The sequence below is a fragment of the Bos indicus x Bos taurus genome, chromosome 3, assembly GCF_003369695.1.
Source record: "Bos indicus x Bos taurus breed Angus x Brahman F1 hybrid chromosome 3, Bos_hybrid_MaternalHap_v2.0, whole genome shotgun sequence".
Classification (NCBI taxonomy): Eukaryota; Metazoa; Chordata; class Mammalia; order Artiodactyla; family Bovidae; genus Bos; species Bos indicus x Bos taurus.
In genome coordinates, this window is record NC_040078.1 from 97,910,273 (window position 1) to 97,925,819 (window position 15,547).

The 15,547-nt window shown below is 41.7% G+C and overlaps 1 protein-coding gene across 2 annotated transcripts in view; it reads left to right on the top strand.

Annotated features, from left to right (window-relative positions):
* The first annotated feature begins 610 nt into the window (after nucleotides 1–610).
* SPATA6 (spermatogenesis associated 6) overlaps nucleotides 611–15,547 on the top strand; it is a 171,405-nt gene continuing 156,468 nt past the window's right edge. The window contains exon 1 of one of the 2 annotated variants that reach the window (XM_027537325.1): nucleotides 611–932. In XM_027537325.1, coding sequence (XP_027393126.1) covers nucleotides 882–932 — 51 coding nt within the window. In that variant the 5' untranslated portion in view covers nucleotides 611–881. The remainder of the gene's footprint in view (nucleotides 933–15,547) is intronic. The other variant, XM_027537324.1, reaches the window with a different exon arrangement.

The following is a 15,547-nucleotide window of genomic DNA, read 5'->3' on the forward strand; positions in this document are numbered from 1 at the left end:
CAGGTGCTTCACAACTAGATTTGTAGGCACTTCATTGACAGTTCAATTTAAAACAATAAACACTGTTGGCACTTCACTGACAGTTCAATTTTAAACAATTTAAAACAATATACTCTGGGATGCATATAGTTATTAGACACGAATCCTTGAAGGGAAGGTGGATGCCGTAACAAAAAAGTCACAGAATAGGAGATTAGGAAGAGATAGGTGATTTGACTGACAATCCTCTTCTCAGGGAGGAACCAGAGTTTTACAGGAGAGTTCTTAAGGTGCAATCTTGGTTATAACTTTGAATTGAACAAGGATCTTCTCCAACCCTGTTTTCTCATGCTGGCTTTGAAAACTATATGGTGAAATTCAAATAAGAAAACGAAAAACCATTATAATTCTTTATAGTTGGAGACGCCACTACCACAAGTTGCCACTGCCACACTGGAACTCAGGGCTCTTGAGTCCTCCTCCCTGCCCTGCATACTGTGCTATTAATACAGCTATTCTCTTCCTCCTCTGGATTTGGGCTCGTAGTTTGACGTCACAGACGAACTGCCCCGCCCACCCTGACTCTTCGGCGGCCCTGCCCCTCCTGGCGTTCGCCAAGCCCCTCCCCCAGGCCACCGTACTCTAGAGGCGGCTCCCGCGCGTTCCCGCCGGGCTTCTCTTCCGGCCCCGCCCCTCGCAGCTGCTATGACAACGAGTCCGCGCCCCGCGCACCGCTGCTGCTCGGGCGGGACCCAGGCTGGACCGCGGGCCCCGGCCTGGGGGCCACAGCCGTCACCGCCGCCGCCACCTCGTCTCCTCCCCGTCCTAGCCCCGCCCTGCGTCTCCTCGCCTCCCTCGGGTCCGCGGCCGGGGTCTGTCCCCGCCGCCCCAACCCCGCCCGGATGCCGAAGGTGAAGGCGCTGCAATGCGCCCTGGCGCTGGAGATCCGCTCTGTGAGTACTGGTCGCGGCCCCATCGCCGCCGCCCGGGTGTCGTGAGCCTCGGGAATTTACTCGGGACGCCGCCTGTGTTTACTTCCGAGAACCCAGGTTCACCTAGAAACTTCCTCCACCCTCTGAGTCATCCCTGTGGAGCCCTGACCCCGTGTCACTTGGGTCTTCCTTTGCCTCAAAAATCATGAATGCCCTCCCACTCCAGCCACACAGAGTTCTGATCCCCACCCCTCAGCTCCCCTAACTTCCTCTCAGCTTCCAGTTAGAGTTTCTTCACATCCTTTCTAAACCACTTTTGAAAGTCCTGCTCTCCGCGTGCTTAACTTTCCATGGATTGGGGTAGGGGGGTAGGGGTTTCTTTTAAAAATTCCTCTTCTCTGCTCCTGTTCTTTTCGTGAGAGATTATTACTGACCTGAGTTCTCCCCAGTCTTAGGGGCGGGGACTGGGGGATGGATTTCTTCTCAAATCAGTGCTGGTGGATTCCTTCGAACTGTTTAGCAAGCTTCTGATTAGTGAAGGAGCCTTTCCTCTCAAATCTCCAAAGTAGAATCCCTGCACTCCACAACCGAAGTGTGTCATCATTGCGCGCGGCAGCTTGCCATCTCCCCCCCCGCCCCGCCCCCCGCCCCGCCACCCCAGGGCCACCCCTCAGAAACCGTTTCAAGTTCCTGCAGTCCCCAAACTCTCCCAATGTTGAGAGGGATCCCCGATCCTTCCCTTCACTCCAAGAAAGGCACCAACGTTAAGAGGAAACTACTCATTCTCTCAACTTGCTGGAGATGACCCGCAACCCTACGGAAGAGATGCCAAAGAGGGTCCTGTCCCCGACGTTGCTGTGGAAGTCCAGTTGAGGCAGAGAACTCCCGTGTCCTTCCTCAAGAGAAGGGCCCAGGACCTCTCCAAGCTCTGAGCAAACACCATCCCTCTGAACAATCTCATAGGACCTTCCAAGGGGTTTTGATCTCCTTCCCCCTCATTCTTTACAGAACCCTCCTTTCTCCTCTTAAGACGAAAGCCCAGCTTCTCTCTTCTAGAGGAAATCCACCCAAAAGTCTTTCCATACCTCTGTTTTAGACCTGTAAGCAGTTTGGAAACACAATTCCTCCTCCTTCAGTCCTTTTTTTTTTTTTTCTTTTTCTACTTCTTTAAGTCCTTTTATTTCTCAGCTCTTTCATCTCCCAGCAAAACTGTGTGTGTGTGTGTGTATGGGTGCATGGATGTGTGGTGTGTTTTAATACTTTACATAGCCAGTAACTCCCCTTCCTTCCTGCACACCCTGCCATCCAGGCCCCCCGCCCCCCAACCTCTCCGAAAGCATCCCCTGCTTTCCTGTCTATTCTTCCTCACATTACAGTGAGGCCAGTGAGGCACAGCCCCTGAAACCTCCAGGGAAATCACAAGACTGTCTTACATCTTTTGCTGGGTCTTAAAGAAAGGAAGGCCGGGTAGGGCAGAGTGTGAGGCAGGGGTGAAGAACAGAGTTTCTGGCTCCCTTGTTTTATGTTTAAGGCTGCAGAGATTTTATTCCTTGCAATGTCAGAAACTCTGTAGTTTTGGTTTCAGATGCTTTTCTAATCCCACAGCTGCCTTTTTGTAAAGGAGGATTCATTTGGCAAAAGAATACACAAAGCTTCCTGAACTGCTTGGCAGTTAGTAAAACTCTGGAGTTCAGCCTCTCTAGACTTTGTTTCTGGCTGCTTCCTCCTGTGCTGACCAATGGAGTTTAGCAGCCTGCGGAGAGCAGCTGCCTGATGGGCTGGCTGTTGCATCCCTTCCTTGGCCAATCCATTCTTGCTTAGAGGAAGTATCAGTGCTTTGTGGTAACTGACTACTGCTTGAAGGGGTTGAAGAGAGAAAAGTTATTTCACCAGCCTTTCTCTCCAGTATTATCAGAGGGAAAGTGAATGACTATACAGTGGAACTTTGTTGTTCATCGTGGCTTAAGAAATTATGCATGTGGAAACATTCCTGGTTTTTTTCAACAAACATTTGAATCAAGAATTTTACAGTTCTAAGAAATCTTAACTTTCATTGGATTATTATTATTATTATTATTTTACAGATGAGAAAATAGCATGACTATTTTTAGGGGCAGATCTGCAGCAACAGGCTAAGATTTCTGACCAGCAAAAGCCCCATTAAATTACTCTGATGCTCAGAAGGAGCAAAAAATATATATATAAAAACTGTTAATAATCATATAGGTTAAACAAGCTTGATTCAGCTTTGATTGAATAGAGGAATTATATGAGCAAAGATATTTTTAACGTCTTTTCAATTTCATTTTTTTTTTCAATTTAATTCAATTCTTTACATTTATGGATTAAAAGTCAAAACTGTATAAAATGATACATTCCAAGAAGTCTCACTTCCAGCCCTATTCAAACATATCTTCCATCTATTTTCATCTGCTATAAGAAACCATTTTTATTGATTCTTCTAGTATTTCCTCTTGTAATATAATCTCATTAGATACACACACACAGTACACTGCCCCTTCCCATATATATTTTTTACTTTCCTTTCTTTCCTTCATGATAGATAGCATATTACATAAGCTACTCTGCACTTTGCTTTTATACTTTCTATAATGTATCCTGAAGATCACTCAAGATCTAAAAAAGTTGACATCTTCTTTTCCCCCTCAATTTTTTACTGACATTTTCCCAAACATACAGAGTTGTTGAGAGAATAGTACAATGAGTAGCTATATCCCATGACCTGTGTTCGTTAGTTTGATATATCTGTAAATTTGTATATTTATAATAATTTTTTTTGCTAAAATATGACAGAATTGTTGCTATGAGAGTCCTAAATACTTTAGTATATGTCTTCTAAAAATAAGAACATTGCTCTACATAACCTCAAGACTATTATCACAGCTATGATAATTATCGATGCTTTCTTAGTATCTAGTCCACTTTCAGGTTTTCCTCATCGTCACAGAAATGACTTGTATAGTTGGCTTTTCCAAACCAGGATCCAATCAAAGTTTACATGTTGCATTTGGTTGTTAGATCATTTTAGTTCATTTTGATATAAAGCAGTTCTACTTTTTCTTTTCCACAATGTCTTTTCTTTTGTGGATTTAGATAAATTCATACACTTTTATATAACCATTATTCAAATCAAGGTTTAGAACTCTTGCAGCACCCCAGTAAATTCCCTTGTTCCTCCTTTTAAACCCTGCACAAAGGGAACACTTACTCTGATTTCTGTCACTCACCACAGATTAGTTTGCCAGTATTTGAGCTTCATATTAAATGAGCTATATGCTGCTGCTGCTGCTAAGTCGCTTCAGTCGTATCTGACTCTGCGACCTCATAGACAGAAGCCCACCAAGCTCCCCCAACCCTGGGATTCTCCAGGCAAGAACACTGGAGTGGGTTTCCATTTCCTTCTCCAATGCATGAAAGTGAAAAAATAAAGTGAAGTCGCTCAGTCATGTCAGACTCCTACCGACCCCATGGACTGCAGCCTACCAGGCTCCTCTGTCCATGGGATTTTCCAGGCAAGAGTACTGGAGTGGGGTGCCATTGCCTTCTCTGAAATGAGCTATATAGTGTATAATATTTTCTGTGGGCTTCTCTTGCTCATTGTATTTTTGAGACTCATCCATGTTGCTGTGCTTATCAGTAGTCATTCCTTTATATTGTGTAGTAGCTATCATATGGTTATATGGTTATATATATCATATATATATATATATGGTTCACAATAGATTTCTATCATATGGTTCACACCAGATTTTGTTGTACACCACAGCATGTTTATGCCTTCTCTTTATTGTTGATTATTTGGATTGTTACCAGGTTGTGACTGTCTTGGATAAAGCTACTAGGCACATTCATTCCTGAAAAGGTCTTTTTATGCACATTATGTTAAGGAGACCAGACTCGGATACAGAATATCCCATGTTATTGTCTGATTTTTTTTTCCCATTGTGGTGACATTTAATTTGCTCTTCTAAACTGGAAATTAGGTGTTTAATTTCTACTGGCTTATTGAAAATGTGGCACTTCATTTTCTTCTCCCCTTTCCATGTTTATGTTTTGTTGCAGTCTTGTATTTGTGGCAAGCTCATCTTTGATACTGTGATCACATGAGAGCAAAAATGAGTAAACAGGAAAGGTTTTGGTGTATAACACAATATTTTGAGTTGCTCAACAGAACCAAGATTTGAGAGAAAATATATTGCTGGGAAAGAAAGTGTGACTTTTCTCAAGGAATCTTGGGAGAATGATATAATATGCCAAGTAACTCAATTTTAAAGAGCAGCCAAAAATTATATTTCCTATCACTTACACTTTTGATATTTGAAACAAATGTGATATAAAAAAGTATATTTACCACTGCTTCTCTCTACCTTCTTCTTATTCAGTAGTGCAGTTTCCATGAGATTTTTTTTTTTAGGAATATAGACAGAAGAAATTGGAGGTATAAGAGTAAAGCCCAATGCCTGGGCAGTAAAACCAGCCAATTTGCTTTACCTGAATAGTGTCAGTTTGGAGTTAGTCAATATTATATAATTCCCATTTTTTCTTCTCTATATTGACCTCACCTTGTTACCTCAGTCACCTCAGTCACATTACTGACAGCATTGAAGCAAACAGATCTAGGTCCTTTTCTGTTACTATTCATCTGATCGTCTGTGATGGTCATCTGGTTTCCTTACTCAGTTATGCTGCACTTGGTATTTCCCTGGAATACAGACTTTTTAAAACTTTGCCTATAAAGTGCTTCAGACTTACAGAAAAAGAAAATCTAAATACTGTCATCCTTCACCACCCTGATTTAACAAATGCTCATTTTACATTTTCTGAAGATTTTTGTTTTTAAGAAAATGTTACAGATCTAGTTTAAGGCCCTTTTGCACCTCTTTCTGAGTCCAGTTTTCCTCCCTCCCTTCCTAAAGGTAATGTAATAAATATCCTGAAGTTGGACTGTGTTCTTTTCATTCAGGTTTTTTACAGTTGCTACGTATTTGTGTATGCCTACATAATCTGTATACTATTGCTCTCTTTTAAAATCTTACACAAATGGTTTAATGCTGTAGGTTCTTGTTCAGTCACCAAGTTGTGTCCAACTCTTTGCGACCCCATAGACTGCAGGAAATAATGTAGGTGTCCTTCTGCAAATCTGTTTTCCCACTTCACTGTTTCTAAAATTTGTCGCCAAGTGTTGATTCTTGGAAATCTAGTTCATTTCCTTAATTGTTAGATTTTGTTGTTGTTGATGTTGTTGTTTAGTTGCTAAGTCACGCCTGACGTTTTTGTGATTCCATGGACTATAGTCCGCTAGGCTCCTCTCTCCATGGGATTTCCCAGGCAAGAATACTAGAGTGGATTGCCATTTCCTTCTCCAGGGGATCTTCCCAACCCAGGGATAGAACCCGCATCTCCTGCATTGGCAGGCAGATTCTTTACCACTGAACTACCTAGGAAGCCCTGATTGTTGCATAATGCTGTATGTTTGCATTAGAGATTTAATTCTTATTCCCCTATTGATGGACTTTTAACTACCAGTGTTCCTCTTTTTGAATATTACAGATAGCATTGCAGTGAGAATATTCGTACATATCTTGGTGTCCATGAATCTGTTGTTCTCAAGGGCTGGTACTATGCCCTAGGGATCATTCTAAGAAATTTGTTGGCTACCTGTGTTTGTCATAGTGGTTGCAGTGTGTGTGTGTGTTGGGGGTGTTTCTGTTGGTGTTGATTGTCTGTTATTCTGCATGACTTGAATATTCCCTTGAATATATATCTATACATATATATGAAAGCCTGTTTATGATTAGAGATTAAGAATCTAACTCTGTTTTATGTATAAAGACAGACCTTTTGTGTGTGTGTATGTGTGTCTGTGTGTGGAAAAGTTTTAAGTACAGTGACTTTTCCAGTGATGCAATTATCATCTAAAGTGAGGAAAGAGTGTACTTTGTTTTGTTTGGAACTCTGTTAAGAGTTTACTTTTTCAGAAAATCATAGCATCACTGGCAGCTCTGCTTAAATTGAGTTGACATGGAACAACAGACTGGTTCCAAATAGGAAAAGGAGTACATCAAGGCTGTATATTGTCACCCTGCTTATTTAACTTATATGCAGAGTACATCATGAAAAACGCTGGGCTGGAGGAAGCACAAGCTGGAATCAAGATTGCCAGGAGAAATATCGATAACCTCAGACATGCAGATGACACCACTCTTATGGCAGAAAGTGAAGAGGAACTAAAGAGCCTCTTCATGAAAGTAAAAGAGGAGAGTGAAAAAGTTGGCTTAAAGCTCAACATTCAGAAAACTAAGATCATGGTATCCGGTCCCATCATCTCATGGGAAATAGATGGGGAAACAGTGTCAGACTTTATTTTTCCAGGGCTCCAAAATCACTGCAAATGGTGATTGCAGCCATGAAATTAAAAGACGCTTATTCCTTGGAAGGAAAGTTATGACCAACCTAGACAGCATATTAAAAAGCAGAGACATTATTTTGCCAACAAAGGTCCGTCTAGTCAAGGCCATGGTTTTTCCAATGGTCATGTATGGATGTGAGAGTTGGACTGTGAAGAAAGCTGAGCGCTGAAGGATTGATGCTTTTGAACTGTGGTGTTGGAGAAGACTCTTGAGAGTCCCTTGGACTGCAAGGAGATCCAACCAGTCCATCCTAAAGGAGATCAGTCCTGGGTGTTCACTGGAAGGACTGATGTTGAAGCTGAAACTCCAATACTTTGGCCACCTGATGCGAAGAGCTGACTCATTTGAAAAGACCCTGATGCTGGGAAAGATTGAGGGCAGGAGGAGATGGGGACGACAGAGGATGAAATGGCTGGATGGCATCACTGACTTGATGGACATGGGTTTAGGTGGACTCCGGGAGTTGGTGATGGACAGGGAGGCCTGGCGTGCTGTGGTTCATGGGGTCGCAAAGAGTTGGACACGACTGAGTGACTGAACTGAACTGACAGCTACCATTCGGCATTTGAAACTGACCAGTTCATGTTGATTCTGTGAATAGGTGCAAAGAATGTATCTTGAAGCCTAGTCCTGTCTCAGAATTTACACATAGACATATGTAATTATAAAGTATTTCTGTATTTTTTTCAGTTTTGGCATTGGTTTATTTTTTCAGTTATAGGTATAGATAAACTACAAAATGTTAGTTGTAAAAGCAGGATTTTGGATCTTAGAGACATCCAGTGCTCTAGGGTATAGATTTAGAAATGAAACTATTGAATCTTAGGGAATTGTGTTAATTTCGTAGGGCTTCTATGAGAAATCACCAATATAACTTGTTGGTTATATGTAATGTAAATTTCAGAGATCTTCCAGTTGAAGATAATTTTTTCACTTTGTTTTGCTCTTTTTAGTAATGCCTTTTGTTTTCATTTTCTTTGTTCTTTTTGTTGTTGTTGCTGATAAAGAATGCCACTGAGTCCTTAACTTTTTATGGAACTATAGCATATATTTAGAAAGTGTACATATGCAAAGTGTATAATTACCACCCAGATGGATAGTTAGAATAGTATCAGCACTCCAGGTTGCTTCCTTGTGCTCCATTCCTTTTGGCTACTCCACCTCCACTCTTCTCTTCCCAGAGGTAACCACTATGTTAACTTCTATCTCAATGTATTTTGAACTTGTAATGTCAATTTCTCTGTCTCTCTTTCTCTGTCCCTCCTTTCACTCCCTGTCTCCTTCGACTTTTTTCTGTGACTTCTTTGTGAGAATTCATCCATGTTGTCATGTGAAGCAATAATTCTTTATCCTTTCTATTGTCTCTTCCCCAACTTTATTGATATATAATTGACACATAGCATTATATGTGTTTAAAGTGTACAGTATGTTGATTTATGTTTATAAATTGCAAAATGATTGCTACCAAAATATTAGCTACTGTCGCCATCCTGTCACATAGTTGACATTCTTTTTTGAGTTGAGAACAGTTAAGATTTACTTTCTTAGCAACATTCAAGTATACAGTACAGTATTATTAATTATAGTGACCATGCTGTTTACATTAGATACTTGTTAATCTTATAACTAGAAGTTTATACCCTTTGACCATTATCTCCCCATTTCCCCCACCTCCTCAACCCTTGGTAAACACCACTCTACTATCTGTTTCTCTGAGTTGATCTTTTTAGATTTTACATATAAGTGATATCTTACAGTGTTTGTTTTTTTTCTGTTTGATTTAGCATAATGCCTTCAAGGTCCATCCAGTTTGTCACAAATGACAGGATTTCATTTTTTCTGTTGGCTGAATGGTATTGCTACATGTATATCCCCTGTTCTTTGCCATTCATCTAGTTATCCATTGACAGACACTTAGGTTGCCTTCTTATCTTGGGTGTTGTGAGTAATGCTGTTGTAAACATGAGAGTGCAGATATGAGATCTTGATTTCAGTTCCTTTGTGTATACATCCAAAATTAGGATTGTTGGATCATATATGGTCATTCTATTTCGGGTTATTTGAGGAACCTCCATAGTGTTTTCCATAGTGGCTATGCGCAATTGCATTCCCATAAGCAGTGTCTTTATGATTCCCTTTTCTTTAGATCCTCACCAACACTTGTTATATCATGTCTTCTTCATGATAGTTCTTCTGACATGTGTGAAGTGATATCTAATTGTAGCTTTGATTTGCATTTCCCTGATGACTTGTGATGTTGAACATCTTTTCATGTACCTGTTGGCTGTTTAATCCCTTATGATTATACAGTCAGTTCAGTCACTGAGTCGGGTCCGACTCTTTGTGACCCCATGGACTGCTGCACACCAAGCTTCCCTGTCTATCACCACTCCTAGAGTTTATTCAAACTCATGTCCATCGAATCAGTGATCCCATCCAACCATCTCGTCCTCTGTAGTCCCCTTCTCTTCCCACCTTCATTCTTTCCCAGCCTCAGGGTCTTTTTCAATTAGTCAGTTCTTCACATCAGGTGGCCAAAATATTGGAATTTCAACTATAGCATCCATCCTTCCAATGAATATTCAGGACTGATTTCCTTTAGGATAGACTGGTTGGATCTCCTTGCAGTCCAAGGGACTCTCAAGAGTCTTCTCCAATACCACAGTTCAAAAGCATCAATTCTTAGACACTCAGCTTTCTTTATAGTCCAGCTCTCATCCATACCTGACTACTGGAAAAACCATAGCTTTGACTACATGGACATTTGTTGGCAAAGTGATGTCTCTGTTTTTTAATATGCTGTCTAGGTTGGTCATAGCTTTTCTTCCAAGGAGGAAGTGTCTTTTAAATTCATGGTTGCAGTTGCCATCTGCAGTGATTTTGGAGCCCAAGAAAATAAAGTCTGTCACTGTTTCCATTGTTTCCCCATCTATTTGCCAGGAGGTGATGGGACCAGACGCCATGATTTCAGTTTTCTGAATGTTGAGCTTTAAGCCAACTATTTCACTCTCCTCTTTTACTTTCATCAAGAAGCTCTTTAATTCTTCTTTGCTTTCTTCCATACGGGTGGTGTCATCTGCATATCTGAGGTTACTGATATTTCTCCTGGCAATCTTGATTCCAGCTTGTGCTTCATCCAACCCAACATTTCCCATGATGTACTCTGCATAGAAGTTAAACAAGCAGCGTAACAATATATAACGTACTCCTTTCTCAATTTGGAACCAGTCTGTTGTTCCATGTCCAGTTCTAACTGTTGCTTCTTCACCTGCATATAGATTTCTCAGGAGGCAGGTCAGGTGGTCTGATATTCCCCTCTTATGAAGAATTTTCCACACTTTGTTGTGAACCACACAGTCAAAGGCTTTGGCGTAATCAATAAAGCAGAAGTAGGTGTTTTTCTGGAACTCTCTTGCTTTTCTGATGATCCAGCGGATGTTGGCAATTTGATCTCTGGTTCCTCTGCCTTTCCTAATCCAGCTTGAACATCTGGAAGTTCTCGGTTCACATACTGTTGAAGCCTGGCTTGGAGAATTTTTAGCATTACCTTCTTATCATGTGAGATGAGTGCAGTTGTGCAGTAGTTTGAGCATTCTTTGGCATTGCCTTTCTTTGGGATTGGAATGAAAACTGCCCTTTTCAAATCCTGTGGCTACTGCTGAGTTTTCCAAATTTGCTGGCATATTGAGTGCAGCACTTTCACAGCATCATCTTTCAGGATTTGAAATAACTCAACTGGAATTCCCTCACCTCCACTAGCTTTATTGGCAGTGATGCTTCCTAAAGCCCACTTCACTTCACATTCCAGGATGTCTGGCTCTAGGTGAGTGATTACACCATTATGGTTATCTGGGTCATGAAGATCTTTTTTGTATAGTTCTTCTGTGTATTCTTGCCACCTCTTCTTAATATCTTCTGTTTCTGTTAGATCCATACCATTTCTGTCCTTTATTGTGCCCATCTTTGCATGAAATGTTCCCTTGTTATCTCTAATTTTCTTGACGAGGTCTCTAGTCTTTCCCATTTCGTTGTTTTCCTCTATTTCTTTGCAGTAATCACTGAGGAAGGCTTTCTTATCTCTCCTTGCTATTCTTTGGAACTCTGTATTCAAATGGGTGTATCTTTTGTTTTCTCCTTTGCCTTTCACTTCTCTTCTTTTCACAGCTATTTGTAAGGCCTCCTCAGACAACCATTTTGCCTTTTTGCATTTCTTTTTCTTGGGGATGGTCTTGATCACTGCCTCCTGTATAAAGTAATGAACTTCTGTCCGTAGTTCTTCAGGCACTCTATCAGATCTAATCCCTTGAATCTATTTGTCACTTCCATTGTATAATCGTAAGGGATTTGATTTAGGTCATACCTGAATGGTCTAGTGGTTTCCCCTACTTTCTTCAATTAAGTCTGAATTTAGCTATAAGAAGTTCATTATTTGAGCCACAGTCATCTTCCAGTCTTTTTTCTGCTGACTGTATAGAGCTTTTCCACCTTTGGCTGCAAAGAATATAATCAGTCTGATTTTGCTGTTGACCATCTGGTGATGTCCATGTGTAGAGTCTTCTCCTGTGTTTCTGGAAGAGGGTGTTTGCTATGACCAGTGTGTTGTCTTGGCAGAACTCTATTAGCCTTTGCCCTGCTTCATTCTGTACTCCAAGGCCAAATTTGCCTGTTACTCCAGGTGTTTCTTGACTTCCTACTTTAGCATTCCAGTCCCCTGTAATGAAAAGGACATCTTTTTCGGGTGTTAGTTCTAGAAGGGCTTGTAGGTCTTCATAGAACCATTCACCTTCAGCTTCTTCAGCATTACTGGTTGGGGCATAGACTTGGATTACTGTGATATTAAATGGTTTGGCTTGGAAACGAACAGAGATCATTCTGTCATTTTTGAGATTGCATCAAAGTACTGCATTTTGGACTCTTTTGTTGACTATGATGGCTACTCCATTTCTTCTAAGGGATTCTTGGCCACAGTAGTAGATATAATGGTCATCTGAGTTAAATTCACCCATTCTAGTCCATTTTAGTTCTCTGGTTCCTAAAATGTCGATGTTCAGTCTTGCCATCTCCTGTTTGACCTCTTCCAATTTGCCTTGATTCATGGACCTAACATTCCAGGTTGGTATGAAATATTGGGCTTTCTGGCATCGGACTTTATTTCCATCACTAGTCATATCCAGAGCTGGGTTTTGTTTTTACTTTGTCTCTGTCTCTTCATTGTTTCTGGAGTTATTTCTCCACTGATCTCCAGGAGCATATTGGGCACCTTCTGACCTGGGGAGTTCATCTTTCAGTGTCCTATCGTTTGGCCTTTTCATACTGTTTATGGGGTTCTCAAGGCAAGAATATTGAAGAGGTCTGCCATTTGCTTCTCCAGTGGACCACGTTTTGTCAGAACTCTCCATTATGAACCGTCCATCTTGGGTGGTCCTACACAGCATGGCTCATAGTTCTCAAGATGTCAGAGTAGAAGGATGTGCACTTATCTTCTCTTCTGAAAACTCCAAAATTACAACTCGCTGCTGAACAGCCATTGACAGGAGAATGTTGGATCCCACCAAGAAAAGTTGGATCCCACTAAAAAAAGTTACCTTACATCCAAGGGCAAAGGAGAACCATCCAGCAGGATGGTAGAAGGGGTGAAATCATGTTTAGAATCAAACCCCATGCCCACCAGAGATGCTCAGAGCGTTCAAACAAGTCTTATGCACACCAGGACCCAGAGACCCCACAGAGACTGAGCCAGAACTGTGTTTGAGTGTCTCCTGGAAAGGTACGCATTAGCAGGGGCTCTGGGTGCAGTAGACCTGGGTATAACATAAGCCCTCTTGGAGGAGGTCACCATTAACCCCACCATGAAGCTACCAGAACTTACGCAGGACTGGAGAAATAGACTTTTGGAGGGCACAAATAAAACCTTGTGCCCACCAGGACCCAGGAGAAAGGAGCAGTGACCCCAGAAGAGACTCACCCAGACTTGCCCATGAGTGTTCAGGAGACTCCAGCCAAGGCGTGGGTTGGTTGTAGCTTGCTGCTGGGTTGAGGGCATGCAGCAGTGTGTGCATGGAACCTTTTGAAGGCAGTTGCCATTATCTTCATTACCTCCTGCATAGTTTGGCCTCAGGTGAAACAATAGGGAGGGAGCACAGCCCTGCCCATCAACAGAAAACTGGATTAAAGATTTATAGAGATGGGAATACCAGACCACCTGACCTGTCTCTTGAGAAACCTATATGCAGGTGAGGAAGCAACAGTTAGAACTGGACATGGAACAACAGACTGGTTCCAAATAGGAAAAGGAGTACATCAAGGCTGTATATTGTCACCCTGCTTATTTAACTTCTATGCAGAGTACATCATGAGAAACGCTGGGCTGGAAGAAGCACAAGCTGGAATCAAGATCGCCAGGAGAAATATCAATAACCTCAGATATGCAGATGACACCACCTCATGGCAGAAAGTGAAGAGGAACTGAAAAGCCTCTTGATGAAAGTGAAAGAGGAGAGTGAAAAAGTTGGCTTAAAGCTCAACATTTAGAAAACTAAGATCATGGCATCTGGTCCCATCACTTCCTGGGAAATAGACAGGGAAACAGTGGAAACAATGTTAGACTTCATTTGTTGGGCTCCAAAATCACTGCAGATGGTGATTGCAGCCATAAAATTAAAAGACGCTTACTCCTTGGAAGGAAAGTTATGACCAACCTAGACAGCATATTAAAAAGCAGAGACATTTCTTGCCAACAAAGGTCCGTCTGGTCAAGGCTATGGTTTTTCCTGTGGTCATGTATGGATGTGAGAGTTGGACTGTGAAGAAAGCTGAGTGCCGAAGAGTTGATGCTTTTGAACTGTGGTGTTGGAGAAGACTCTTAAGAGTCCCTTGCACTACAAGGAGATCCAACCAGTCCATTCTAAAGGAGATGAGTCCTGGGTGTTCTTTGGAAGGAATGATGCTAAAGCTGAAACTCCAATACTTTGGCCACCTCATGTGAAGAGTTGACTCATTGGAAAAGACTGATGCTGGGAGGGATTGGGGGCAGGAGGAGAAGGGGATGACAGAGGATGAGATGGCTGGATGGCATCACCGACTCGATGGCCATGAGTTTGAGTGAACTCCGGGAGTTGGTGATAGACAGGTAGGCCTGGCATGCTGCAATTCATGGTATCACAAAGAGTCGGACACGACTGAGTGACTGAACTGAACTGAATTGAGCATAGCCCTGCCCATCAGAACAAGACTCAGTTTCCCCCTCAGTCAGTCTCTCCTATCGAGAAGCTTCTATAAGCCTCTTATCCTTCTCCATCAGAGAGCAGGCAGAATGAAAACTACAATCACAGGAAACTAACCAATCTGATCACATGGACCAGCAGCCTTGTCTAACTCAATGTTATACAGTGGAAGTGACAAATAAATTCATAGGATTCGATCTGTTAGAGTACCTGACGAAATATGGACAGAGGTTCATGACATTGTACAGGAGGCAGTGATCAAGACTATTCCCAAGAAAAAGAAATGCAAAAAGACAAAATGGTTGTCTAAGGAGGCCTTACAAATAGCTTAGAAAGGAAGAGAAGCTAAAGGCAAAGGAGAAAAGGAAAGATACACCCATCTGAATGCAGTGTTCCAAACAGAAGTAAGAAGATATAAGAAAGCCTTCCTCAGTGATCAGTGCAAACAAATAGAGGAAAACAATAGAATGGGAAAGATTAGAGATCTCCTCAAAAAAACTAAGAGATACCAAGGGAATATTTCATGCAAAGATGGACACTGTAAAGGACAGAATTGGTATAGACCTATCAGAAGCAGATGTTAAGAAGAGATCCAAGAATACACTGAAGAACTATACAAAAAAGATCTTAATGACCCAAATAATCACAGTGGTGTGATCTCTCACCTAGAGCCAGACATCCTGCAATGCTAAGTCAAGTGGACCTTAGGAACCATCACTACCAGCAAAACTAGTGGAGGTGAGGGAATTCCAGTTATTTCAAATCCTAAAAAATGATGCTGTGAAAGTGCTGCACTCAGTATGCCAGCAAATTTGGAAAAGTCTGCAGTGGCCACAGGACTGGAAAAGGTCAGTTATCATTCCCATCCCAAAGAAGGGCAATGCCCAAGAATGCTCAAGCTATTGTACGACTGCACGCATCTCACACAATAGCAAGTAATGCTCAAAATTCTCCAAGCGAGGCTTCAATAGTACATGAACTG